The sequence below is a fragment of the Sclerotinia sclerotiorum genome, genomic scaffold (genome assembly GCF_000146945.2).
Source record: "Sclerotinia sclerotiorum 1980 UF-70 scaffold_5 genomic scaffold, whole genome shotgun sequence".
NCBI classification, from domain to species: Eukaryota; Fungi; Ascomycota; class Leotiomycetes; order Helotiales; family Sclerotiniaceae; genus Sclerotinia; species Sclerotinia sclerotiorum.
In genome coordinates this window covers 850,669-875,096 of record NW_001820831.1, presented here as the reverse complement: position 1 = coordinate 875,096, position 24,428 = coordinate 850,669, and the positions used below count along the sequence as shown (strand labels likewise).

The window sequence follows — 24,428 nt, the reverse complement described above, 5'->3', positions numbered from 1 at the left end:
ATATATTACTTCTGGTTCTATAATCCCGTTTGTTTTTCTGTATAATTATACCTATATAGATTGGCAAATTACTCTCATATCCCTCTAAGTGAATTTTATTACTTTTCACCATTTGAATTAAATCTATTTTACTTTTACACCTCTTGGATTCTATAATAGATTCTATAATACTCGAGTAGATCTAATGAGATATCAATTCACTTCATTATAATCTATATTTCATATCTCAAACATAAAACTTAAGAACTTTTGATTTGATTTGCATTTCTTAATTTTTGACTATTTCCTACAACCTTTTCAAATAACTGACTTCTTTCATAGCTTGATTTTGCTAGGTCATAAAAGCACCATGTTTGTAAATGAAGCTCATATGCATTAATTGACATGATAGTCATTTTAAACTTTCCTCCATTCCTTCCATCCATACATAAAGAAAAAGTTCGTGAGAAAGAAAAGAAAAATAAGATAGTAAAAGAAAACATTGGTTTTCCATTGAATACAATCAAAATGTCAAAAAGAAAGCAAGTCTAGAAGCGAAAATTTGTGTTTGAGCTTAACACTCGATGTGCTTTACTCGATTCTCACCAGAATCAACGATGAACATTTTCAGCATCTCTGTTTTGATGCTTTCTGCCCCATGTTCCCCAACCATAGTAATTTGGTGGAGGAGGTGCATAGTATGGTGGTGGTGGTGGAGCATAAGTTGGCGGTGGAGAATAGGTTGGTGTAGAAGTACTTGTAGAAGGCGCAGCACTTGACGAGTCTGATGAACTCGTTGGAGAACCAGAGTCAGAAGTTGATGCGGTTGAGAGGATGGTAGAATTTGTGCCAGCATATGTTCCAGTTGATACTGATGTTACAAACGTGGATGGAGTTGGTGTTCCTGATGTGATCGATGTACCAAAGCCACCTTCAAAATAAAATTAGCGAAGTTTTCAATGATCCTAATTTTGGATTGTAACTTACCTGAGGGCGAAGATGAAGTTGGTGAAACTCCACTGCTTGTGTTGAACGAACCAGTTGCTGAATATGATGACAAAGAGGTTACTCCAGTGATTTGGCTGGAAGTAGATCCATTAGGGTCATAAGTGCTAGCAGATGAGGTTGGAGTCACTGAAGTACTGTTACCAATAGTTGTTGGATTAACCGCAACCGACGATGGATTTGAACTTGAGATTGGTGAAGTTCCTGATGGTCCAGTTGGTCCACTGCTTAAGGTTCCATTTGAAGCAGTTGGATATGGAATTGATGATGGCGAACCAGAATCAGTACTTGAACTTCCTGTTCCTAAAGGCAATGTGCCAGTGCTCGAGAGTGGTGAGGTCCCTGTTGGTCCGGTTGATCCACTAGTCAAAGTGCTATTTCCAGAAGTTGGGTATGGAGCTGACGAAGATGGGCCGGAAACACTGCTTGAAATTGGTGAAGTCCCAGTTGGCCCAGCAGTTGAAGTTCCATTTGAAGGAGTGGGGTATGGAACTGATGTTGATGAGCCGGAATCAGTGTTCGAGCTTCCTGTTCCTAAAGGCACTGTTCCAGTGCTTGATGGAAAACTTCCGGAGTTGAAAGTTGTTGATGTAGCTGCACCTCCTGTACCTGTTCCAAGCGATGGGAGAGTATAATTTCCGTAGGGATAAGGTTGCGAAGATGCTGGCGAAGAACTAATGCCACCTGAGACACTCGATGATGATGAGCTGCCAGTGTTAAGTGGTGCAGAAGTCACAGAAGTAAGACCTTCAGATATCGATGTGCCAGGGTCTGTAGGGCCTGCTGTTGCAGTAGCATTATAAATTGGATAGGGTGCAGAAGAACCAACAGATGAATTAATTCCGCCCGATACACTAGAAGATTGAGGGCTACCGGAGCTTGGAAGAGCGGAACTTGATTGAAGCCCACCCGACACTGAACTTTGGCTTCCTGTTCCTGAAGCTGTTGGACCATTTGTACATGGAGTACTATTCCCATAAGGATAGTATGGGATGGATCCTGGAGAAGAGCTTATAATACCCGAGACAGAAGATCCCGATGTACCAGTTCCTAGGAAGGAGGATGTTGGTGTGGAACCTGTGCCAGTTGGACCAGTAGTCGTTGAAGCATTATTACCTGTTGGATAAGGGGCGCTGGCAGATGAGCTAGAACTAATGCCACCAGGTACACTTGACCCTGTGGAGCCGATTACACCACTTGAAACGGTTGTCGAGTTCAGCGGGTATATGGAAGTATATGATGGAGTTCCTGTCGACAAAATACTACTTCCCGATGAGCCGGAAGACAAAGGTGCAGTACCAAGGTAGGTTGAACTAGCTAAAGTGGTCGAATTTGTGTATAAAGGTGCAGAAGTAGAACTGGAAACGCCGCCCGAGCTACTCCCACTTGGTGAAATTCCTGTGCCTGTTTGATATGGATAAGTTAGTGGTGCAGTCCCTAAAGGAGAGACCGAAGTTGTCGGAGCCGCTCCCGATGTCGAAATTGTATAGGGTGCACTACCACCACTCGAGCTTCCTGGTGTCGATAATGAGATGCCACCAGATATAGTAGACGAGAATCCAGAAGTGACAGGACCGGTTGCCGAGGCCGAAGTATTTGTGTATTGACCTGCAGATGATGAACTAGCAGAAATATAAGATGAAGGAGATGTACCAGTTGGGCCAACAGGGATGGATGAATTTCCAAGTGTAAAAGGTGGAACGGTAGGACTGAGAGACGCAGTACTTGATGCTCCTGAAGAATAGCTAGGATTGCTTGAGCTTTCACTTGAGGTAATTTCTCCACTTGTGATGGTGGTACCGCTATAAGGTGCGGTTGTGGTCTCACTCCCTGATTGGTAAGGGGTCGTCTCACCTCCTTGCGGAGTTGTTATCGTTTCTCCCCCTGTTGGAGTAGCTGTTGACTCACTAACTGCTGGAGTGGTTGTGGTCTCACCTCTTTGCGAAGTTGTTGTCGTATCACTTCCTTGCGGAGTTGTCGTTGTCTCGCCCCCAGAGGAAGGAGCTGTCGTCTCGCCCCCTTGTGGAGTTGTTGTTTCTTCTCCTGACGGTGTTGTAGTCTGGCTTACAGATGGTACTGTGATGGTAGGAGTGATCGTGTAGGTCTGAGTATCTGTTACAGTAGAGCCCAAACTTTGAGAACTAGTAACAGAGGAGCTTTGGCTAGCAGAAGATTCGGAGCCGGTAGGTGACGAATATGAAGAACTGGGAACCACTGAAGAAGTTGGCGCTCCACCTGCTGGAGAGGTGCTTTCTGTTCCACTTGGTGCTGAAGGCGTGCTACTACCAACATTTCCTGGAGTAGTGGTGGCACCAGTGTTTAAACAAGAACATGCAGATGAGATCCTCGAAGGCGAATCATGACATTGTGAAACATATGTAGGGAGATCTGTCGTGGCAGTATTCTCAGTCAAAGTATATGTAGCACAAAATGGACCAACAATGGAAGAAGATCGAATGAATTCCCGAAGGCAATTGTTGTGATTGCAGTGAGCGGAAGTGGTGGTACTCGGGCTTGAAGAAGAGTATTCCGGTGAAGTGGTAACAGATGGGTCATATGTGCTTGCAGGTGTTGTTGGTGAACTGCCATTATACTCCGAGGAAGTTGCGTCTGTTGCTCCTGGTGTTGTTGCTGAAATACCATCCGATTCCGAAGATGTAGTCTCTGCTCCTGCAGAAGTTCCTGGATCATAGCTCGAGGCAGAAGCCGAGGAAGAAGCCGAAGGAGAAGCGGAAGGAGAAGCTTCTGTAGCAGAAACCGAAACCGTGATTGTAGAGTATGCAGCAGTGGAAGAAGTAACAGTCGAAGGTTCAACAGATGCTGGACCAGTGGAGAAACTAACGGGAAAAGTGCCGGTGTAAAGTATACCACTGACACCACTGACACCACTGACACCACTGACACCACTGACACCACTGACAGAAGAGCCAGAGGCAGAGGCAGAAGCAGACCCTAATTCAATTAGTAGGTGAACTTAAGATCGAGGTAAGAAGATTAAATGCTGACCAATTTGAGTACTTGACGATGAACTCTCTTCAGGGTCAGCGCTTGTGACAGGTTTTGTTGTGTAGGTAGGCTGAGGTCCATATCCATATGGTGTATAGCGATCTTGAATACCGTCCGCTCTCTCATAGATTGTATAATCTCGAGGAGCAAATGCATCTGCATTGGCATTACGAAGTTGTGGTTGAAGCCATTGTGGCAAAGCTCGAGCTGCAGGAACCAACGCGAGAAGGAACACGCTGGACGCAAATCTAGCGGTAGTATTGAATTTCATCTTGATCTAAATGAAGTGGTTTTGTCAGTGACTATCTAAGAAGAATCAATTGATTCTACGGGAATAGGAAGCCTTCTATACGTAGAAAGAAGGTTCAAAATATAATGCATACCTGAGATAAATCTATCACTTGACTTTTGATGACGAGGACAAACGAGTGTGATTTCGCAAAAGCGGATAACCAACGGAGATTATTGATTCGGAGGACAGATTGAACCTTATTATAGGATGTCTCTCTCTCAGAAGATTCGAAGTCCAGAAGACGGGAAGATCAATTCGAAACAGCTGAATCTGGAGGAAGATGAGATGGAAAGAAAAGAGATGAGAGGGGAGAAGATGTGGTGAGATGAGACAAAAATAAATTGTGGCATGGGAAGTGAAAGATTGAAATATATGAGAAGATTGAGGAGAAGGGGAAAAGGAAACAAAAGAGGAAAAGCGCGCTAGGGCAAAGGTGAAAGATGAAAATACCTTATCGATCAAGGTACCTAACCCATTATGATCTTACCCAGTAGAGAAGTATCAAATTTGAATTTGAATGCAGTACAATACAATACAATGATTAAAAAACCTAGTGAGTCCCTAGTACGTACCCAATAGATACCTACCTAGCCAGTAGCTATCTTCGGCCACCCTTTGATTCCGATTCGACTCGATCCACTTCCCGTCTCTCGGAAAAGAAGGAGTCAAGGTACGAGGGCAATTAAGTCGGGGAGGAGGTAGGCAGGAAAGCGAGAAAAGGCAGCAAGCATCCATCATTTTTGATAATCTTCTCCAATGAAGACGTCATATCTTTCCTTTTTAAAGGCCTTCTAAAGGTGACATCCATATTTCTATACCACTTGAGCTATTTCACATTAATTTTCCCACTGGTTACCAACGATTGATTCCACGAAAGAGGAAGTCTGCATGGACGCTCATCATTTGATTGCCATGTATTATTCCATCATCATGATCATCATGGAAAACACCAGTAAAATCTCAGCTTGACCATTGCAATTTTTAAACCCCGACTCCTTATCCATCTACCACCCCCTCCCTTATGTTTCATCAATGTTGTGACCATACCATATGGCAACTCCGAAGTAAGCAAATACTCTGAATGGAGACTCTTTCAACTCTCATAGATTGCAATATAAAATTGTCTCTCAAATTCAAACGACTAGTGACATGCCCTTTGATTTGTAGTTACACAACGGTTGGCTGCCTGCATTCCCGTCCATTACGTTGGACAACGCAACGAGCGAGGATGCACCTATCCGTGACTTGGTGCTCGTTCCTGCATATGAGAATATGCCTCTCGCTCCAATTCCATATCATCAATGTGAACTCCCAGCTGTGTATACTCAAAGAAGTCGACTTGACATAAATTCTGGGACCCGATTCCAAAAGAAAACTCGTATTACTTACAGCCAGGCTTGTTGCATATGTATCTCTGGCATCAAAAGCTCCGCCATAAAAAAAATGTACAGTTGACCGCGGATGCAATGCAATTTACCAGAAACCCCATAGTCGTGACTCGGATTTGGTGAAAAGGTCCCGTGATGTCGACACAATAGACGAGAATCTTGAAATTCCCGAAATGCTATACTATATCTAATTTTCACTTTAATCTAGAGGATGGCCTAACGGAATAATGAACTCACAAATGCTTCTAGATGTAGATAGCTTTAATGTATTCATATGGCTTCATGTGGCACTAGTTGCAGCAGATAATGCAATGGAATCACCCGTTTTATTTGGATTCTTGAAACGAACAACGCAAGTCATTAATGCCATTTGTTTTTTTGCCAAGCCAGGCCCCTTATTTCCATGTATTTTCACATCGCTACCGATATACCAAGGTTACCAACGCCATATTCACCGTCAAAGATCGACAGAAAAACAAAAAAAAATGGTTACCGACAACCGGAAACTGCAAGGGTCGATGCACAGATTAACTGTTGTGCTACAGGGGATCTTCCAAGCGAAGTCACAAAGTAACATTAAGATCGGCTCAAAGTTGCACTGTTATAGCCAATTTCGGGAGGCTGCAGAAAAGGCTTTACTCGGCTTTCTGAGTTTCCTTTGGAGCCCGGGGCGAAGAGATCTGAGTCATATTCGTATCATTACCTTCGATATCGGCAGCCCACAGCGCTGCACCAACTGAGAGATAGTTAGTATAGTTTGATATTAGAGCTGAGAGCAAGGGCAATGACCTGTGTTTGTGAATGAGAATAGAATAGATGCAATAGGTACAAGTTCAAGAATAGTTGCGACAGTTCCGAATCTACTTCAAAGTTAGCAAAGCTGATTCTGTTTTGACCGATTATAGAAGAAAATCGATGATCTTCTTATTTGTGATACCTGTCAAAGGCGCATTTACAGAAGATGCGTGCATGAAGTAGGGTAAAAAAATGATAGGAGCACTGCACTTGCCGGGATACAAACAAATGCATTGCAGATCCAAAAGCTGTGCGTTTGATCTCCAGGGAGATATGAGGGGTACTTTGAAAGAATAGGAAGAATAGGAAGAGAGATGAAGTGGCAAGGCAAACTCACGATGTATATGCCGCAGTATGTTCCTTTAACCATGCTTCTTTTTGGGCACTAGACCACCCCTTTAATTGAAAATACTGAGTATTTCGTCAGCCTGTAATTCCTCGCTTGAACAGACATCAAAACATACTCTTGAATGAACCCCTTCACCCTTCTGTCGTCCTTGCAGACCTATAAAAACTGCCGTACCAACAACCGGAATAAGATTCAATGGCAGATACATCAGATATCTTACCAGGCCCTCAAAACTATACTTTTGACCATATCCTTTCACAATTTTGCCCAACTTTCTCATTGGATCACCAAATTTCCCGGATTTGATCTCTCGTCCACCTTGCACAACTTGTGTTTGACCTTTCGCCACCATCACCCCGTCAAATGTATCAACGAGAGCATCAGCAATGATGAAATTCTTGGAGAGCATGGTGACAATTGTGTTGGACTCAGAAAGAGTCAGCAGGACGGCGGAGACGGCGGCGAGCGGTCCATCGGTAAAGATTAGAATGGCAAGTTGTGGTAGGTAGGTAAACATAAACATCAAAACCACGACGACGACGGATAGGGAAAGCGTTGGTACGAGTTTTGACAAGAGCGGTTTCCATAATGTGCGATGCGAGATGAAGTAGAAGATTCCCTGTTTGAGTGCTCCGTCAGCTTCAAATGCGATAGAAGAATGAAGGGCCTGTTTGGAACTCTAACATACCTTAATGGGGTAGAGGTAAGCTCCACTAACTGCTGCTGAGCGTGCCAACTCCCTTGCTTTATCGAAATCTTCCTTTCTATCGTTTGACACCTATTAGTGTTATGCAAAAAGGAGAAGATGCTTTGAAATAAACCTACGCAACCTCTTTGGCTTTGACGCTTGCTTTCTCCATTGAGCTTGACATTTTGGCGGTATTCTCAGGTTTGAAGGCGTAGTGATGGTGATTTTGATGTAATTAACACAGGATTGTTAAGTTGTAGTAAGATTATGATTGTACATGAGGTGAGAGGTGAGGTTGTAAAAAGGATGACAGCATTGTTGACAATGAAGATCAGTCAGGTACCTACGTAGGTACTAATTAGATCAAATGCCATGTTTTCTTTTCCATGTTTTCTGGAATTCCAGTAGTCTACCTAGGTGCCTTTCTGAGTTTGAGAGAAGGGTGTCGTCATTTGAGCCTTGGCATTAAAGACCCCACTTAAGCGGCCAGAACATTCCCCGCGGTCGCCCAAACCTAATTCGGCAAAGTAAATTTTCAAAGTTCCATAATGTTTCGAGAATGCCCAACACTGACCCCAAGCTTCTACCGAGTACTTCAGCCTATGACAAGCTTCATTATTTTTCCATTCGGAGGCCTAAAGTCACCTACGCTACCAGACAATCTCGATATCATCCAGCTCCGTTTTCGTTCTATAGGGGTTGATATTCATTCAGCCCCTCCACATATTCCCTTCACCGCTTGCTCACGGCACAGAGAGTGATGTCGCTTCATAAACCTCTACATGTGTGCAATATGTGAGATATATGATTTGGAGGGTATAGAGACATAGGTTCGTCCCACTCTGTGGCCAAAAGTCTTGTCAGCTGTTATATACGACCTCTCGGGAAGTTGTCTACAAATACATCTCGGGCTGATGTCTAAATCTAGTCGGAATACAACACGATAACCTTGAATTTAGTCTGATCCGATAATGATTACCTAGTGTCATTCGACCGGGATGACAGTTACAATACTCAGGGTCTTTGTGCCACACTAATATTAGATATGGCTGGCGATATGTCATCGGCAACTTCAATCTCTCACTTCAAGACACATCGACGCGATATCAAAGACTCCAAATTGCATTAATGTAACTTTCATTAAATCATTTTTGCTATAAACAATAGCGAGACTGGAACCTCTAATGATGAGCATCAAGAGATGGAGCCTCCAAAAGGCATCTAAACAATCTAGGAACCATGCTAAGGTATCATCTGTTTCCCTTTATTGCAACGCCCGCAACTCCAATGCTCGTAACCCATGTGTTTACCCCACTATTATACCCCAGAACTCCAATCATGAAAGGCACATTGTGCTGGAACTGAGAAGGTCATCAAAAAGAAATGTGTCAAGCAAAACAGCAAGTGCTGTTGATTTTAAGCTCCGACGACAATATCCTCAATCCTCTCTTCGCCAACCTGAACCTTCTCTAGTGCTGCGGCCAATTCCTCTTGTTGTTTCTTTTGTTCCATTTCGTACAGGTACTGCGCATACTTTGATCGTTTGTTGTGAATCCCGCATTCGGTCTTTTCAGTGCCCTTCCATCTTCCAGCACGTTCATCCTCGCCCTCCTTTACTGGCTCGGTTGAATGCCAATCTCCAACACTCTTGTATCCGCGATCCAACAAGTCGTTGTATGGAACGTTGTTCTCCTTGATATAATTTTGCACCTCCTTGAAACTCCATCCTGCCAAGGGGTTGATCTTAATTAAACCAGCCTCATCCACTTCGACGATGTCCAAGCTCTCCCTCTTAGCACCTTGACTTCTCCTTCTGCCAGTCAATACTGCAGCAACATCCAACTCATTGTACGCCCGTTGGGCGGGTTCAACTTTGGCCACCCAATCGTACAGATCAGCATTGGTCTTCCATAATTCCTTTCCATGCTTTCCCTCAAATTCTTCAACGGTTTGGCATCCTTCTGGCTTATAGACATGCAAGTTGACATTTGGATATCTCTTTTTGGTCTTCTCAACCAGTTCGAGTGTTTCGTTGAAGTGATACAAGGTATCAAGGAAGATAGCGTCGATGCTCGGTAGTTCGGGTGTCTCCTTTTGTATCTTGCTCAACATATCAAGGGTAACAAGACCTGTTACTCCAAAAGCAGTAGTTTGATAGAGGTTTGGGAAGGTCATTTTAGCCCATCGGAGAATTTCCAAAGGTTGAAGATTGTTTAGTGTTGAATTGATGAACTTGAGGTGAGGCTTTGTGAGGAGGATCTGAGGAAGGGAGCTTTGAGATGATGCTCCAGAAGCATATCCAGACTCGAGATTCGAGGCAGATGATTCGCGGTGAACTCCCATTTTGGTTGTGTTTTTTTTGATTGAACGAGAAAAAAATCTTTTTATTTGTTGAAAACAAGTCGGAAGCAAGTAAACAAACTCTTAAAACTTTTATGTCTTACTTCGGAAGACGAGGGTTGAAGTATAAAATTGACGAAGATGAAGATTCAAAGAGGAAGGTGGTGTCAAAAAGGCAATAAGAAATGGCACAATTCTCTCCTGAATGATGTGATCGTATTGAATTTCACAAGCTGCAAGAAAATATGATAAAGAGATGTGATTTGGGATGATAATAGGTTGCGTATATTATAAAGAAGAGACTTTGGATCACACAATGCAATAAGAAGTTGAAGTGGAAGTGGAAGTGAAGAGAGGTTTGAGTACCTAGTATATACTCTACTGGTATATCTCTTTCCTCAGCAATTACAACAGAAAAGTGGACCATCAGACAAAAGCACGACATTCATTATTACAAAGACGGACTCCTTCATCATCGCATTACCGTGCCATAACTCCGTGGGCAAAAGTAGGTGCAGAAGTGAGTGCTGTCATGGAGAATTTGGGAGGGAAGTGTTTGCCTTATTTGCCTTGTATTGAGAATTTGATATGGCGTGATAGACGCTAGTAAGGATTCGATTCTAATCGGTTTTTTTTTTTTTTTGCTTGTTCTGTTTTACTGAGCGCTGAGCCACTTTACAATGCAAGAGAATGCTCTTTTGTTTCTCTTGGGTTCCTGAATCTTGGGTCCTTTTTTGGTGTGTTTATTTCTAGATATGTTGATTTTAAAGTTTTTGGCGGATTGTGATTTTAAGGTGGCAAATTTTTACGATTATTTTCCCATTTTAATATCGAAATGATTTTAGGTTTTTAGTATAACTTGTTTCCAAATTCCATCTCATAGTTCCTTACTTAATCCAAGCCTTCGATCCTAAATTTGTCTGAGATCAATTCTCTCGATATCAACAACTCGATCCTCAAATCATCGGCTCGGTAATCGGGCTAGCTTCGTTAACCCCTGCCCATTATTTCACTTGTGTCATCGTTAACAAAAAGCACGACATTTCACGTGATATGACAACTTCATTGCTTACAAACAATCAATCTTTTGCGGGAGTTTTGGTTCTTTGATGCATGTTACAAAAGGGAGGTCTCGCAGGGCGTTAGATTAATAACTTTGATTGGTGGTCTTGAACTCTCAGATACTTTTGAAGTCTTATCTTGTTTCGGAGCTTGGTGCTGATTTCCCGGGTCTACTTTAGTAGGTCTATCATTGCGCCGTTGATGCGTTTGGATGGGGTGCGGGATATTTGCGATATCCGGGTCCGATGTACGGTCCCTCAAAGTCTTTTTCTAGTGGATGATTCTTTTGCCAGGAGAGAACAGAGGATGGTAAGCAAGAAGTACCTAGGTATCGAATGTAGGTCAACATAAGTCCATGACTTGTTATATCTACTGCTCGGAATCAAGTGCTTGTTATGTATGGAATAAGAATGGATTAAGTAATCATGAGAATGCTGAGAATATCAATATCTTCAAAAATATCACTCGGTTGTTGGTGTTGACGACATCATATACTTTCAATAATCAACCCTCCGCTTAAAGCTAAATCGCTGCACCCAACTTGTTGGCCTTGAGATATCGTCCTACAGAGTCAACAATACTCTGTAGATGAACATCTCATTAGCAAAATGATGCACTTTACCAAACAAAGTACATTCTCTCAAACACACCCGCCTCTTCTTCAACCCGAAAACCAATGATGAAAACCTAAGCTTAGTTTCCGTCGCTAGAAACCCGTCATCTTACCACTAGCGTTTGATCGTTGTGTTTGGTCCCTGAAGTAACCCATAATGTTAATACTAAGTATCAACGGCTTACTCTCTCTTAAGTTCGGTTCGCTACAACGCACTCATAACCTTCACAGACTAATCAATCCTAATATCACAACACCCGGAGCTATAATCGCCAGCCAGCCAGCCCTATGTAAAGTTCACAGCGATCTCATGATGCAAAGTCCATGATGATTATATTCTCAATCAATTAGTCATATCAGATACTTGCACTTGAGCTATTTGAGCTATGCTACTTCCACTTTCACGACTAGCATGATGTATACAACCAAATTACACTATACATTAGTATATTCAACCCATAGTGAGATCTTTTGACAACAACCAAATTCATATCCGTTCTAGCTTTTAGTCAATTCTGGTAATAAGACTACTTCGACGCTAGGTGCGGTGCTGGGATGGTTAATATTCCTGTTATACTCTTATTGATATGGTTCTGCTGCTGTTGTTACGCTTGCCGCGTAATATAAGATATCTGTGGGATGCGAAAATGATATGGATGGAGTTACGTTTGAAGATACTCACTCGTTCAATGTCATTATTTATGAGTCTCAATATATACAGATGGAAAAGCATAGAAAGCGAGAGTGAAGAACCTTCCACACCGAGATATGAGGAATTTGTTGCTACCCAGCATGTAGCGAGAAAAGAGAAGAAGCAATTGTTGCCAAGGAAATAAACCATTGAGTGAGTGAGATTCCATTCAAGTATGTCGTGCTTCATCATAAATCTTCAGGAAGTTTGAAAGTATCTAGGGCTTTTGAAGAGATATGTGAAAGTAGCGAGTGCGATATGAAGGGGCATATAAATTCCTCACCTATAATGGGAAATTTCAATGAAAAAAGTGCTTTCTTGCGAGTAACGATGCCAGAAATTGTAGATTGAAGTTGATGGTACATGAATGTTTGGACTCTTCTGCTATTGGGATCGTAGTTCGAGCTCTTTGCACTTATTGGGAGTTTGTGTTGGAGCGCGGTACTGTCTGGGTTGAAATATATAACATGCTTGGTATCAGGTTGAGCGAGCACGACTCAAATGGATTAGATACAGCTATCACTAGCCGAAGTATACTTACCTTAAGATGCCCACACCAATTTGGACCACAGATAGAAGAACTGGATGGATATCAACGATGGTGCACCAGGTAAAGTGAGATCTTAACATTCTTTTATCACGGCGCGTTTACGTATTATTTGGAAGAAAAAACTGGTGGCCAGAACTCCAGGGCAGGCGGATGGCAGAACTTCTGGAGTCATGGTGACCTATGGGTAGGGATTGCAGGAAGAAGATTGTTATTAATCTCATCTGCCAAAGTCAGCACACTATTATGGAGCAAGAAAAGATAATGAATGTTTGCTATTAATAGAAATGTCATCTGTTCAATGTCAATTTCTTTTCTCCTGAGAATATCAACAATGATACTTGACAAAAGCCTTATATCTATAAAACCTTCCAAGTGGAAACAAGAAGAGGAGAACTCGAAAGCGAGAAACGTGGATTCTCATTCATCGGTGCTGACTAAAGCCACAGCAGCTGACAAGACAATCTCATGAAAACAATGGCTATCAAAATAGAGGCATTCAGCTTGTCAGTTGGGCTAGTTATTTTTAATATGGGAAAAAGGGTTTGTCTTTATAGAAATAACTAGGATAATCATACACTTTCTCTTTTTTGAAAATAGCTAACTTCCTTTTCATAAAAATACACTAGTTAACTAAAAAATTCCATTTCTTACATCCGCTTCTAAAAGTTTTTTAGCATAAGTGTGAATAGAATCAAAAATCTCCACTAGGTTCAAACAAAGCTATTCTGACCATTCAAAAACTACACTAAAATCATATTAGGAAAGATTATCGAGCGATAATTAGTTTCTTGACAAGCTAAATACCTCTAATGGCAGGGCTTAATGCACCATCTCTCTTACTCACTAATATTTGAAAGTTCAAAACTCGGTGACTTGATCCGCCGGGACTCTAGGGAGACTAGTGGTCGATACCGGTATTATATTGCTGGAATCATAATTTCGCTAGTGCGTTATGAAATTTTTTGTCATTCTTTTATGGGTTGAAGTCCTGGGAATTTAAGGAATCTTACAAGACGATGATAGATTAGTTAGCAATAAAGGCATGCCATTCTCGAGTTACAGTACCCCTCCACTTATATTAGTGTGACGGAAACCCCTGCTTTCCTCCCACCCTTATTATATAAGAAACCTCAGGTACATTAACCATGTCCACACATGATACGATTACTCGGGATTAGTATACGATTTAGGTGGTCTGAGGATCAGATTCGGACAAATACTATGTATCAATGGTTATCGGTAAAGTAAGATCATTGGAGGGATAAATATGACTTCTTTTTGCCTAGCCATTGCAGCTAGGCCATTCATTTGTGTGTGTATAGAGTAGCTATCCCCATCTACAGGTGCTCTTCACCTGTAGATTCTAAGTTAAATACAATTGCTGGTCTATAAACACCCTTTTGGTCACATTTTTCTTGATTTTCTCCGCAAAAATCAAACGAAATTTATTTTTTCAGCTTTCTATTCTGATTATATAATAAAATAAAATAAATAAAATAAATTTCAAAATTTTAATTATTAATTTAAATCAAAATATTTAATTCATTAATTTTGAACAATATTTTATTATTAAATAAAATTTTAATAATTCACTGAAGTAATTGACTTTTGGTGTAACAACCCCACTGTCACGATTCACCATTAGGTTTGATGGTGTTACGATGGTAGCAAACTGATTAATTAGGAGAGCTTAGGCCTTGTGCAAACACGATCAGATTTCATCGAATTAGTATGTGATCTTGGTCACCTGAAGATCGTATGCGCACGCACCATCAGAAATCACGTGATAAGGAGCCCTAGGAGCTTCGTGCTCAACTTAGTTATCAAATAGTTTACCTACATTCTACTTGATCTAGTAACGAATTCACTTTCAAGTGAATACCAGTGATAAAGCCTTAACCCATAACTACCAACCGACGAACCTTAGGCAGCCGCTGCCTCCAGTATAGTATCGTTACACCCACCCAGCAAATAGATGTGGTCTAGTACTGTAAAACGAGAGTTTATTGACGCACTCGCATATCTGGAGAATTCTAATCTGTTGTCCATATGCGGCGGCTCCATTCGGATTATGCTTTTAGCTAATCAGCCGGCCCTTATTGCAACCCTTCAACGATGACTTGGCAGTTCGGCACTTACATAGGGTCCGGACAAAGGTGTGGTCTATTTTGCCATATCTGTAATCTTGCAAGGTGCATGGAAGGCCCATGCAATAAGCCCCTATTTGCTACAGCACTATATTACCTGGCCATGTACACTGCTAGCAGAGTGCACACTAAGAGGTTTGGTGGTGATGTTTCTCGCAAAATCTGTCAACGTCGTGCTTAGCATCTATTCGAGAACAAAACTTGCTTATCTGACTTTGTGATCCATTGACATTGAACTATAGAGAACATAATTGAACTAAATTACATTTTCCAAAAGAAAGATATATTTCGATGAACTTTCGTATCACATTGGCTACCATAATCTCAGTGATAAGTGTCAAAATCAAGCCGTATTAGACATGATGATATGCTGACATACACTCCGTCGGTGATATTCCGGTTGTGGTAATACCTTACTCCTGCCAGTAGCAACGCATAGCCTTGTAGTCCAACGCTGCGTATTCCACCTCTCCTGCTTTGAGGATTTACTGACAAACCAGCCTCTTCCAATTCCAGCGTTGGAAAAAGGGTAAGGTATACCCCGAATGGGATCCACTGGATGTCCATCTCGCTATACCCCTACAGGGTAGGGTAAATAGCCTACAAAGTCTCGGAAGATACAAACATCCCTGTTGAATGTTGCATGAAATCCATATAAGATTTAGATTTTGTATAAAGGTATATAATCATTTCAGAATATCAATTTAAATATTTTAAAATCAGATAATATGGAATCAGTGGATCCGAAATATACACCTAATTATTCTGATTTCCTATTATGATTTGGAATAATTAGACTTGCGATGATTATATAAAACGATTATATGATACATACACAGGGATAAAACTGTACCCTTGGGGTTTACAGGATAATCACTCTACTATATTTTATCAGACAAAATAAATACCCTGTAGAGATTAAATATCCTAGGTAGTGTACAAATGCCCAGCCCTGTCCAATTATGAATTACCTAGAATAAGTCCCGAGTGGAAGGATCAACACAAGATAAAAACATTCGCAAAAACTGAACTAGTGTCAGGAAGATAGAACTAAAGCCTTTAAAGTCCAGGCTTCGTACTTAAGACAAGCTTGCGTGGCCGCCGCTGGGGGTTAATAAACTCTATTTGTCTAAGGACATCGATCCACCTGAATAGTTTACGAGGCGACATGTGGTGATTGTCCTATTGAGTTTTCCCTATGCCCCCAATGGCTCTATTCGGCCTTCAAGTAAGATGGTTCAATCTTAATGAACGGTAGATCCGAATTCTTTCATCGCTACAAACAACCACTAGGTCATAAACGTTCATTTCCTGTCCTCGTCATGGATACAAATGCAGCCATGCAACCCTACGAGCTTCAGAAAGTCCATATTACTTTGGCTTTTTCTTTCTGGCATAACCTCTCAAATGATTAAAATATGAATGGCGAAAAAGTCTGATAACGTGTTGGTTTCAAAACATATAATTTCTAGTTGCAAACGCTAAGCCAATCATGCGCATACCGAGAACACATTAACATTTAACACCCATGAACTCCACGAGATAATAGGGAGCTGAACAGATATGTAGAAAACACTTCAGATGACACTAGCTATATGTCAGGATAATCGATTGGACCTATATATTGCATTGGAAAGACAAATGCAGGGAATTCAAGACTTTACCTAGAAAGGGAGTCCGAAAAGCGTTAAAGCCACTGCAGGAGTATAAACCATATCCATAACTGTAGACAAAATCAACGGTTGCTACTCTAAAATTGTAGACAAAGATCCACTAATTCATTTGATCCAACGCATTAAAACTGTAAGATGATCTAGCATAAAAATCGGGGGACGTGGGGTGTAGGGGATTGGCTCTAACTCCGCGAACGAGGTACCAAAGAACAGTTTCTACTCTCACGTTCCTGTCCCAAGTAATTTTCGACTGTCTGAATTCTCAGCATTCTCCTCAATATTCATATACATTGCCTCGCAAAGTATTCAGTGAGCTCCCAACTCTTCGAGTTTCATGGATCGTCCCAAATTATCAGACTACTCTTCTCACTTGAAGCATAACAGATCTCTACGAAGTCATAACAAAGAGTTTCGTCATCGAACGACTCGTTTCTGCCTAGGAGATATCTCGCAGTGTTGGAATCGGAACGAGGCGACGCCTATCCACGGATGATGCACAACCGTTTTTTGGAGCGCAGTGAATCGAAGTTTCTTTAAAGATTGGCCATCATAATAGTTGGGATCCCTCTGATTGAAGAGTGATATCGCATCGTAGTCCAATCAAGCAAATATAAACCTGGCAAAGGTATTCCCGAATAAAAGACGCAAGTATCTAGCTTCTCGGCATTCGAACAAGCGCCACAGTCGTCTTATCTGCGGGCCGTTCTGGTGCATTTCGTATCTCTTGACATTTTCCTCATCGGCAAAGTATCATAAGTTGCCACAAAGAGGTTATGTTCGCCGTCGAGGGAAGACGCGAATTATAATATTGCCACCCCACCAAATCATCTTTGCTATCAATTGACGGTCAATGGCACTATCACGGTCTATCCTTGGGGAATTAGTTTTTAGATAACCGACAAATTAGAGGCGTGGACAATCTAACATTCAGTCAAATAGCGCATCAGAATAATTTCGATATCATGTTTGATTCAGGGATAGTTTACCGCAGGATAGTTGTTCGAGGCTGAAGCAGGGGTGAAATCGACGATGATATAGATGGCGTTCGAAGGCTCTAGGTAGCCTTCGTCTTCGGCAGTTCAAACGGAAAATGCAAAACACTTTTTGGACTTTGGTTTAGTTACCAGCCTTATTCCTATAATTGTTCTGATATTGCGGATGTGCTACATGGTACGTACCAATCATTCTTCAACGCTACTTAAGCGATATGCAGCTTGCTTATCCTGCAATGCCAGGGAACATGCATTGTGCCAACCCGTTGCCAAGGCTGAGCACATCCTTCCAATAGAAACCTTGAACTATTTAAGGTTAAGCGATATGCAGCTTGCTTATCCCGCAGGGGGCTAGGAAACGAAGCTTCCCCTCTCCCTATGAAGCAACGCAACGAGCATCGCTACCAGATTCACAATTACAGACCGCTATGGCCTACAATGCATCGGCATTTGTCCTCGGTAGGTCAGTTGAAATTTGGCTTCCAGAATACCTGACGCTAACAGTGATAATTCGGCCGATTGGTGTTCTGGACTAGAAAGATTAATAACTAATTTGTAAAGTTAAGGTGGAGAATTCACATCTGTTTGGCCTTCTTCGAACTAGGGGAATTAACTTGGGTCACACAGGGCGTCTTGATATGTCACTACCTTTCGCTTTTGATATCGCCGGGTTAGGCCGACAATGAGGCTCTGTCAATGAGGATATCACACTCGAGAATAATAGACCTGTGTCTATACAAACATGTCTTCTCGCGAGTATAAAGAGATTGGGTGATCTGGCACTCTCATTTCATCATCACTCATTCACTCTTCTCTATCACAACCATTACCCTTCCACCATGTCTATCAATGCCACAATGCGTGCTGTCATCTGGGCAGGTGTGCCTTTCCAGATGAATGTTACGAACTTACCTATGCCAACTGTTCAAAGCCCAACTGATGCACTCGTCCGAATCACTACCGCAGCGATCTGCGGTACTGACCTTCACGTGTACCATGGAGTGTACGGCAGCAGCAATGTTCCTTATACAATCGGCCACGAAGCTATTGGAGTGATTTCTGAAATAGGCAGTGCGGTGACGGGTTTTTCAGTCGGTGACAGAGTAATCATACCAGATGGTGTTCAAGATGGTCACATTGGTGGTCAATCCCATCTAGCATATGGCCTAGGTTCGGATTATGGCATGTCAGACGGTCTTCAAGGTAAGCATGCAATCATCTCCAGTTTGTAAGATTTTCCTGGTTTACTGATGTAAAATCACAGCTGAGTACGCTCGAGTTCCTTGGGCAGACGGTAACCTTATGGCAATTCCACCAAGTAATGGTACGAATCTAGACAACGATTATCTCCTCGTAGGAGATATCTGGGGAACCGCTTGGGGAGCTATCGACTATTCTGGGTTTCAACCGGGAGACACTGTGGCAGTCTTCGGCGCCGGGCCTGTTGGACTTCTTGCTGCTTACACAGCCATTCTCCGCGGTGCATCGCGAGTATACTCTGTGGATCATGTACCTGAGCGACTTAAGATTGCTGAATCCATCGGGGCGATTCCTATCAATTTCAACAACTCCGACCCCGTGGAACAAATTCTCCGTTACGAGCCGCAGGGCGTAAGAAGAAGTCTTGACTGTATCGGATTTGAGGCAGTCGACCAACAAGGCAATCCACGCGAAAACGAAGTCATCATGAATATGATCGCTGTAACCGGCCAACAGGGAGGCATTGGGCAGATTGGCATATTCGGCGCGTCGAACACTTCAACTGGAACCCCTCTCGCGGACACTTTGTCACACACCATCGACTTTCCTATGTCCGACTTCTTCAGCAAGGGATTGAGTATGCGAAGTGGACCTGTTGATATTGAAGCGGTTGCTCCTAATCTCATTGAGCTAATTTCGAGTGGTCGCGCGCGACCAAGCTTCATTGTTAGCTCAGAAATCAACATTGAACAGGCTCCAGAATACTTCCGTCGCTTCGACGAGCATTTGGAGACCAAGGTCATGATTCGCTTTCCTGAAGCTTGATACAAATCACCCGAAGAATCCCCAATCGTTGTTCCCATATGTTTTCTATGAGGAAATGAGGGGCTTGGGAATCAGTTGTAGATCTATTGTGGGGCTAATTTCTTTTATAAAATTGATTTAGTCTAAGATTGTTCTGTATTTATTAATATGAAGGTTTATGTACAGGAATGGGATCTTCTTTATGCGTAGAGCTTTGTGCTCAAGAAAATCATTGTACTTAGTTAGATAGTTACGGGAATTGCGACGTTGCGATCATTGATCAAACCCCTGCTTGAAGTCTAATCAGCCGTGAACCACCCTGCTTATTCCTACATGGCCCTAGAAAACGAAATGGAAAAAGTATCGTACTCCATAATAGATAATAGAGAACGTTATATGTTGGTATAATCTATAATGCCACGGCTGTCCTCCGTAAGCTAAGGGGCACTAAAAAGCTACTAGCTGGTGCTAAGTCTCTTTAGGAAATCACCAAATTGTAGGGAAGGAATGAGCGGGGATGGCAAGCAACTCTCCCAAGTTTCGGCCGAGCCTAATTTCCTCGCTAATGTAAGTTTAAACTAGTGCATAAGCAAGCTACAGGTTCTTTTCATTTACAAGGTTGTCAAGTGGTTGTGGACGTCATCGCGAAAAGCAGTAGCGAAGAGTATATAATTTTACACTGACCCCTATAGTTCCTGTCGAAGTTTCTTGTCCAGTTATTCTCTTTTTTTCTGTCTTTGAATACTTCACGAAATATCAATATAAACAAAATCAGGATTTCCCCTACTATATCAAAAATGGGAGAATATACATGCTCTGCCCCAGTTGACTGTGAGAAGAAAATTAATTTAGACAACCTAAAGGGAAGGACAGCAATTGTGACTGGTGGTAAGTGACATGCGCTCAAACTGGTTATTATTCTAACAAGCAAATAGGTGCAAATGGAATAGGTCAGGCTTATGTTAGGGCACTCGCTACAGCTGGGTATGTAATCTAAAATCTAATAGTAGATCCAGTATTAACACTATCAAAAAGAGTCAACGTATGCATTGGAGACATGGATACTGAAACAGGCTCCAAGTTGGCATTAGAACTCGGACAGTAAGATTCTCTAATCATCTGTCATTTGGCGACGATTCTCACACTTTTGAAGTGCAAAATTTGTGAAATGCGACGTTACGAAATGGGAGGATCAGCTTAAATTGTTTACTGAAGCGGCGTCGTTTACCGGAAAAGTGGACTATGTTGTCGCCAATGCAGGGATTTGTCTTAATGACGAAATTTTCACCTTTGCTGGTAGGTTATTGTGATGTTCCATAGTCTCTAGACTAATGATATTTGAACAGGTAAAGATCAGGAGCCCACGAAGCCAGATTTGACTACTGTTGATGTTAACTTGAAGGGGGCATTATACACTACCAAACTGGCGCTTCATTACTTCATTAAACAAAATGGAGAGACTCCATCACCGCAACAAGAGGATACATGCCTCGTATTGATAGGTTCCGGAGCAGCGTTCCTGGACTGTCCCAGAGGCCCTGTGTATCCCAGTACTAAATGGGCTATGCGAGGTATCATGCATTCTTTGAGGAGAACAGCCTTTTACTACGGTAGCAGGGTTAATGTGATCTCTCCCTGGTACCAACACTCCTTGGCAATTATGGTTTCTCTTCTTTACTAATTAAGTTAGGTATGTCAAAACCAAGATATTATCAGAAGATGCTTTCGCGCACGTAGCCAAGTCTGGAGTGCAATTCGCCGAACCAGAGGACGCAGGAAAGTGCCTGCTGCGTATCCTATCCGATCAAAAGATAAATGGTAAATCATTTTTCCTCTCGGCTAGGAAATGGGCATCTGCAGGATTTCTCGACTTGGATATTGACGATTACCCTGGGAATGAACTCATTCAAGAAATCCAAGTAGACCAGATGAAGTCGGCTCCTGTGTCGGAGGGTCTCTTCTTACAATGAGTTCGCCAAATGGGCTTCATTCGTTTCGTTAGACAATGGGTATAGCTTTGGATCCCCCTATTCCATAATTTGCAATTGTTTTTGGCTGGTTTGCGTGGGATTGAGAATCAAAGGCGAGGAGGCTTGTTCTTGTAGGGAAAGGGCTAGCTGGAAGTAAGTCGTATGGGCCAAGAGCCTTAGCAGCCTAGAAGGATTATAAAACTAAATCAAATCAAATTGATCAATGGCAGCAGGTAGAACACCAAAGAGTTTTGTGACACATTTAACCTTACGATATGAACATATTCAAGTAAATTAGTTCAACATATCTTACAAAAATTGTCAGCTCGGATGCATATTACTCCCGCGTTGTATTCTGATCTCTCAATTAATCGGGTAAGTAGTCGCAAATAATCCCACAGGCACGGGTTGGGAATGGTGTGCTCCTGTGGCGCATAGGTAATTACACACAATAATTTTATATTCAGTATTAAGATCTTTCTATAAAATTTCAATAATTCATAAAGTGTATTCAATCCTTGAACGGCATTGCATCTACGATTTGTGTTTTTATCGGGAGATGATAAATCTTCAATATCAAACATGCATCCGTCTCCACCCCCATTATCCAGCTTCGAACTCTACAAATCCGCGGAATTGTGTTGCTACAGACTGCCAAAGATATATAAGTATAGACATGATTACACGATATTAATTACAAACAAAGCCCTGAAACTGTGACAATGCCTCACATGGTGAGCTCGCAACGGTTGACACCACAGAGTTTTACTGACGGCTAACACCTTCAATGCTTTATTAAAATGTCGCATTTTCTTCGAAGCCTTAGATCAGCTATTGTTATTACGTCTGCGATGATGGCATAAGATTCCATATTTAGGCTTGAGGGTATCAGGTAGAGGCCGTGGAGTTGTTGAAGATACTACGAACGATTTGTATTAGATCGAACATCATATACCCCTTTTACTTCGCTAAGTATTCTAACGGAGAATTTATGGCCAATGAGGAGCCCGTGAGGGGAAAACACCCCCCTCCAACCCCGCTCCCAAAAAAACCTCAGGATCGATTATTTATCTCCCAATTTTCCTCTTTCAAATATATTCTGGATTTTTCTTTCCATATTCGACACTCGAATACCAAAGCTTAGGTAAATCTGTGATGTATTCGCCATGGTCCTCGTGCAGGGAAACGGAATTAATTAATGGTCATCGATTATAGAATCTGATCGGGGCATGCGGTTGTGGTTTTATCCGCAGTGATCGCTACGAGCAAAACATCGATCGGATCCACGTGTTTTGGTTGAAGCTCTGAGGCTAGACCCGAAAGCATCTGGAAAGGTAAGTTTATAGGTGCTTGGAGGACACTTTATCGTGACGATATGATATGATAATAAGTCGATCTTATATAAGGGAAAGCATGAAAGATAACAAGAGACACCAAAGTCAGGTATTCGTCATCCCTTGGTATTTTCTGTGGCGTTGCAACCTTCCTGTTCAAATACTCTTCAATACGCCGGTAGTGCTCTCGTGGCGCCATCGACATTTTCTCGCTCGAATCTTAGTCCGGAGATATTGGTCCACTTGATCAAATTTTCCAGAACAATATGATGATGAAACCTCCCATCATACAGCATTACTTCTAGTGACAGGAAAATCATTCAATCATCAAGAGATGTGAGGATAATACTTGAACGTCAACAGGATTAGATATTCAATATAACCTTAAAGATAATGGAGGATAGAACTATATGCATATACCAAAAAAAAACAGACTATTGGCATACATTCATACATTACAACAAGAGTTGGAGATTGTTTCGGGTTTGGAACAAAATAGACGATAGTCATCTGTCCATATACTCACCCAACTCTCCTACATGCCTTCATCTTTCTTCAAATTGCACATCTCTAACTTATCAAATTGTTTCCACCACTTCTTTGCGAACCTAATCTCTTTATCCTCGTAAGCGGTATCAAATAGACGTTGTGTTGGTGATTGCCACTTCAGTATGGATCTTCCTATCCACACCCACGCTTGCATCCTGCGTCTATAATTGTTCGGTAGTTACAGATTGTGATATATTCTTTCATGATATTGCTGTTTCGCCTGTTGAATTTGTACACATTGGCAATCAGACGTCCTGAATACCTTACATGCGACAAAACCGGGTGGCTTCGTTCTTTTGCTTATACCTAGACATCACTATCCCATCAGTCCTGTCTGCGTCCATTTTTATCACGCTGCGCATACCAGATCCTAGCTTTTTGCTTTCAGATTCTGCGTTTCTCATCTCCCACCCTCGTATGCTATGTCGCAAATCTTCATTTGGCATACTGCTTTCCTATTCTCACATTACGAGACCCGCGGCTATGACTTAGCGAGACAGTCGTATTGTTGCTTTGAGATCCATACTTGCATCGTTCAGCTAACTTCCCATCCGGCTGTAGCCAGAAAATATGCCAAGAATTTCTCCATAGATGAACACTGCCAAAATGCTATCTTGAACCTAAGCGCCCGTTAGATAGGAGTATCGTTCAATGAAGGATTGGATGGGAAAAAGATGATTTTCTGACCATTTCGATTATCACGCAGGACCATCAACGCAGGCGCCTAAGCCTGAGATGAACAGCAACTGTGTGTTATCATCGCGGTGGGCTGTTGAGTGAGATACCCTTATAATGCGAACAACGTCAGATAGAGTGACTTAAGCACTCATAGAGTACCAGAAAATGAGGTTGTCAATCATTGTGATTACGCCATCTATAAGTTGTTTCTTCTGCTCACTGCACGCGTGCGAATATTTTTCTGTTTCTTTTTGTCCTTCTCTGTAGTTCCACCTTCCCTTTCTAACTCTTTCTGTGTCTGCCATAACTCTCTTTGTATTGCT

At 42.0% G+C, this 24,428-nt stretch overlaps 9 protein-coding genes across 9 annotated transcripts; 3 read left to right on the top strand and 6 right to left on the bottom strand.

Annotated features, from left to right (window-relative positions):
* Window positions 1–590: 590 nt before the first annotated feature.
* On the bottom strand, window positions 591–4,261 carry SS1G_04312 (predicted protein; the record flags this gene model as incomplete). The annotated part of the gene is made up of 3 exons (XM_001594455.1): window positions 591–910; window positions 967–3,936; window positions 3,991–4,261. The coding sequence occupies 3 exons, from the start codon at window positions 4,259–4,261 to the stop codon at window positions 591–593; spliced, it is 3,561 nt and encodes a 1,186-aa protein (XP_001594505.1).
* A 2,044-nt stretch (window positions 4,262–6,305) lies between these two features.
* On the bottom strand, window positions 6,306–7,686 carry SS1G_04311 (hypothetical protein; the record flags this gene model as incomplete). The annotated part of the gene is made up of 6 exons (XM_001594454.1): window positions 6,306–6,406; window positions 6,460–6,530; window positions 6,803–6,876; window positions 6,930–7,433; window positions 7,503–7,578; window positions 7,640–7,686. The coding sequence occupies 6 exons, from the start codon at window positions 7,684–7,686 to the stop codon at window positions 6,306–6,308; spliced, it is 873 nt and encodes a 290-aa protein (XP_001594504.1).
* A 1,232-nt stretch (window positions 7,687–8,918) lies between these two features.
* Window positions 8,919–9,845, bottom strand: SS1G_04310 (hypothetical protein; the record flags this gene model as incomplete). The annotated part of the gene is made up of 1 exon (XM_001594453.1): window positions 8,919–9,845. One exon carries the CDS (start codon window positions 9,843–9,845, stop codon window positions 8,919–8,921), a length of 927 nt encoding a protein of 308 aa, XP_001594503.1.
* A 1,113-nt stretch (window positions 9,846–10,958) lies between these two features.
* On the bottom strand, window positions 10,959–12,930 carry SS1G_04309 (predicted protein; the record flags this gene model as incomplete). The annotated part of the gene is made up of 4 exons (XM_001594452.1): window positions 10,959–11,174; window positions 11,555–11,610; window positions 12,492–12,704; window positions 12,882–12,930. The coding sequence occupies 4 exons, from the start codon at window positions 12,928–12,930 to the stop codon at window positions 10,959–10,961; spliced, it is 534 nt and encodes a 177-aa protein (XP_001594502.1).
* Window positions 12,931–15,110: 2,180 nt separating this feature from the next.
* Window positions 15,111–15,472, bottom strand: SS1G_04308 (predicted protein; the record flags this gene model as incomplete). Its single annotated transcript, XM_001594451.1, has 2 exons — window positions 15,111–15,141; window positions 15,285–15,472. The coding sequence occupies 2 exons, from the start codon at window positions 15,470–15,472 to the stop codon at window positions 15,111–15,113; spliced, it is 219 nt and encodes a 72-aa protein (XP_001594501.1).
* A 2,273-nt stretch (window positions 15,473–17,745) lies between these two features.
* On the top strand, window positions 17,746–18,174 carry SS1G_04307 (predicted protein; the record flags this gene model as incomplete). Its single annotated transcript, XM_001594450.1, has 3 exons — window positions 17,746–17,748; window positions 17,918–18,029; window positions 18,137–18,174. The coding sequence occupies 3 exons, from the start codon at window positions 17,746–17,748 to the stop codon at window positions 18,172–18,174; spliced, it is 153 nt and encodes a 50-aa protein (XP_001594500.1).
* A 253-nt stretch (window positions 18,175–18,427) lies between these two features.
* Window positions 18,428–19,595, top strand: SS1G_04306 (hypothetical protein; the record flags this gene model as incomplete). The annotated part of the gene is made up of 2 exons (XM_001594449.1): window positions 18,428–18,773; window positions 18,835–19,595. The coding sequence occupies 2 exons, from the start codon at window positions 18,428–18,430 to the stop codon at window positions 19,593–19,595; spliced, it is 1,107 nt and encodes a 368-aa protein (XP_001594499.1).
* A 776-nt stretch (window positions 19,596–20,371) lies between these two features.
* On the top strand, window positions 20,372–21,544 carry SS1G_04305 (hypothetical protein; the record flags this gene model as incomplete). Its single annotated transcript, XM_001594448.1, has 6 exons — window positions 20,372–20,462; window positions 20,510–20,558; window positions 20,610–20,675; window positions 20,728–20,870; window positions 20,921–21,212; window positions 21,265–21,544. 6 exons carry the CDS (start codon window positions 20,372–20,374, stop codon window positions 21,542–21,544), a joined length of 921 nt encoding a protein of 306 aa, XP_001594498.1.
* Window positions 21,545–23,045: 1,501 nt separating this feature from the next.
* On the bottom strand, window positions 23,046–23,873 carry SS1G_04304 (predicted protein; the record flags this gene model as incomplete). The annotated part of the gene is made up of 3 exons (XM_001594447.1): window positions 23,046–23,157; window positions 23,418–23,588; window positions 23,695–23,873. 3 exons carry the CDS (start codon window positions 23,871–23,873, stop codon window positions 23,046–23,048), a joined length of 462 nt encoding a protein of 153 aa, XP_001594497.1.
* Between the last annotated feature and the right edge of the window lie 555 nt (window positions 23,874–24,428).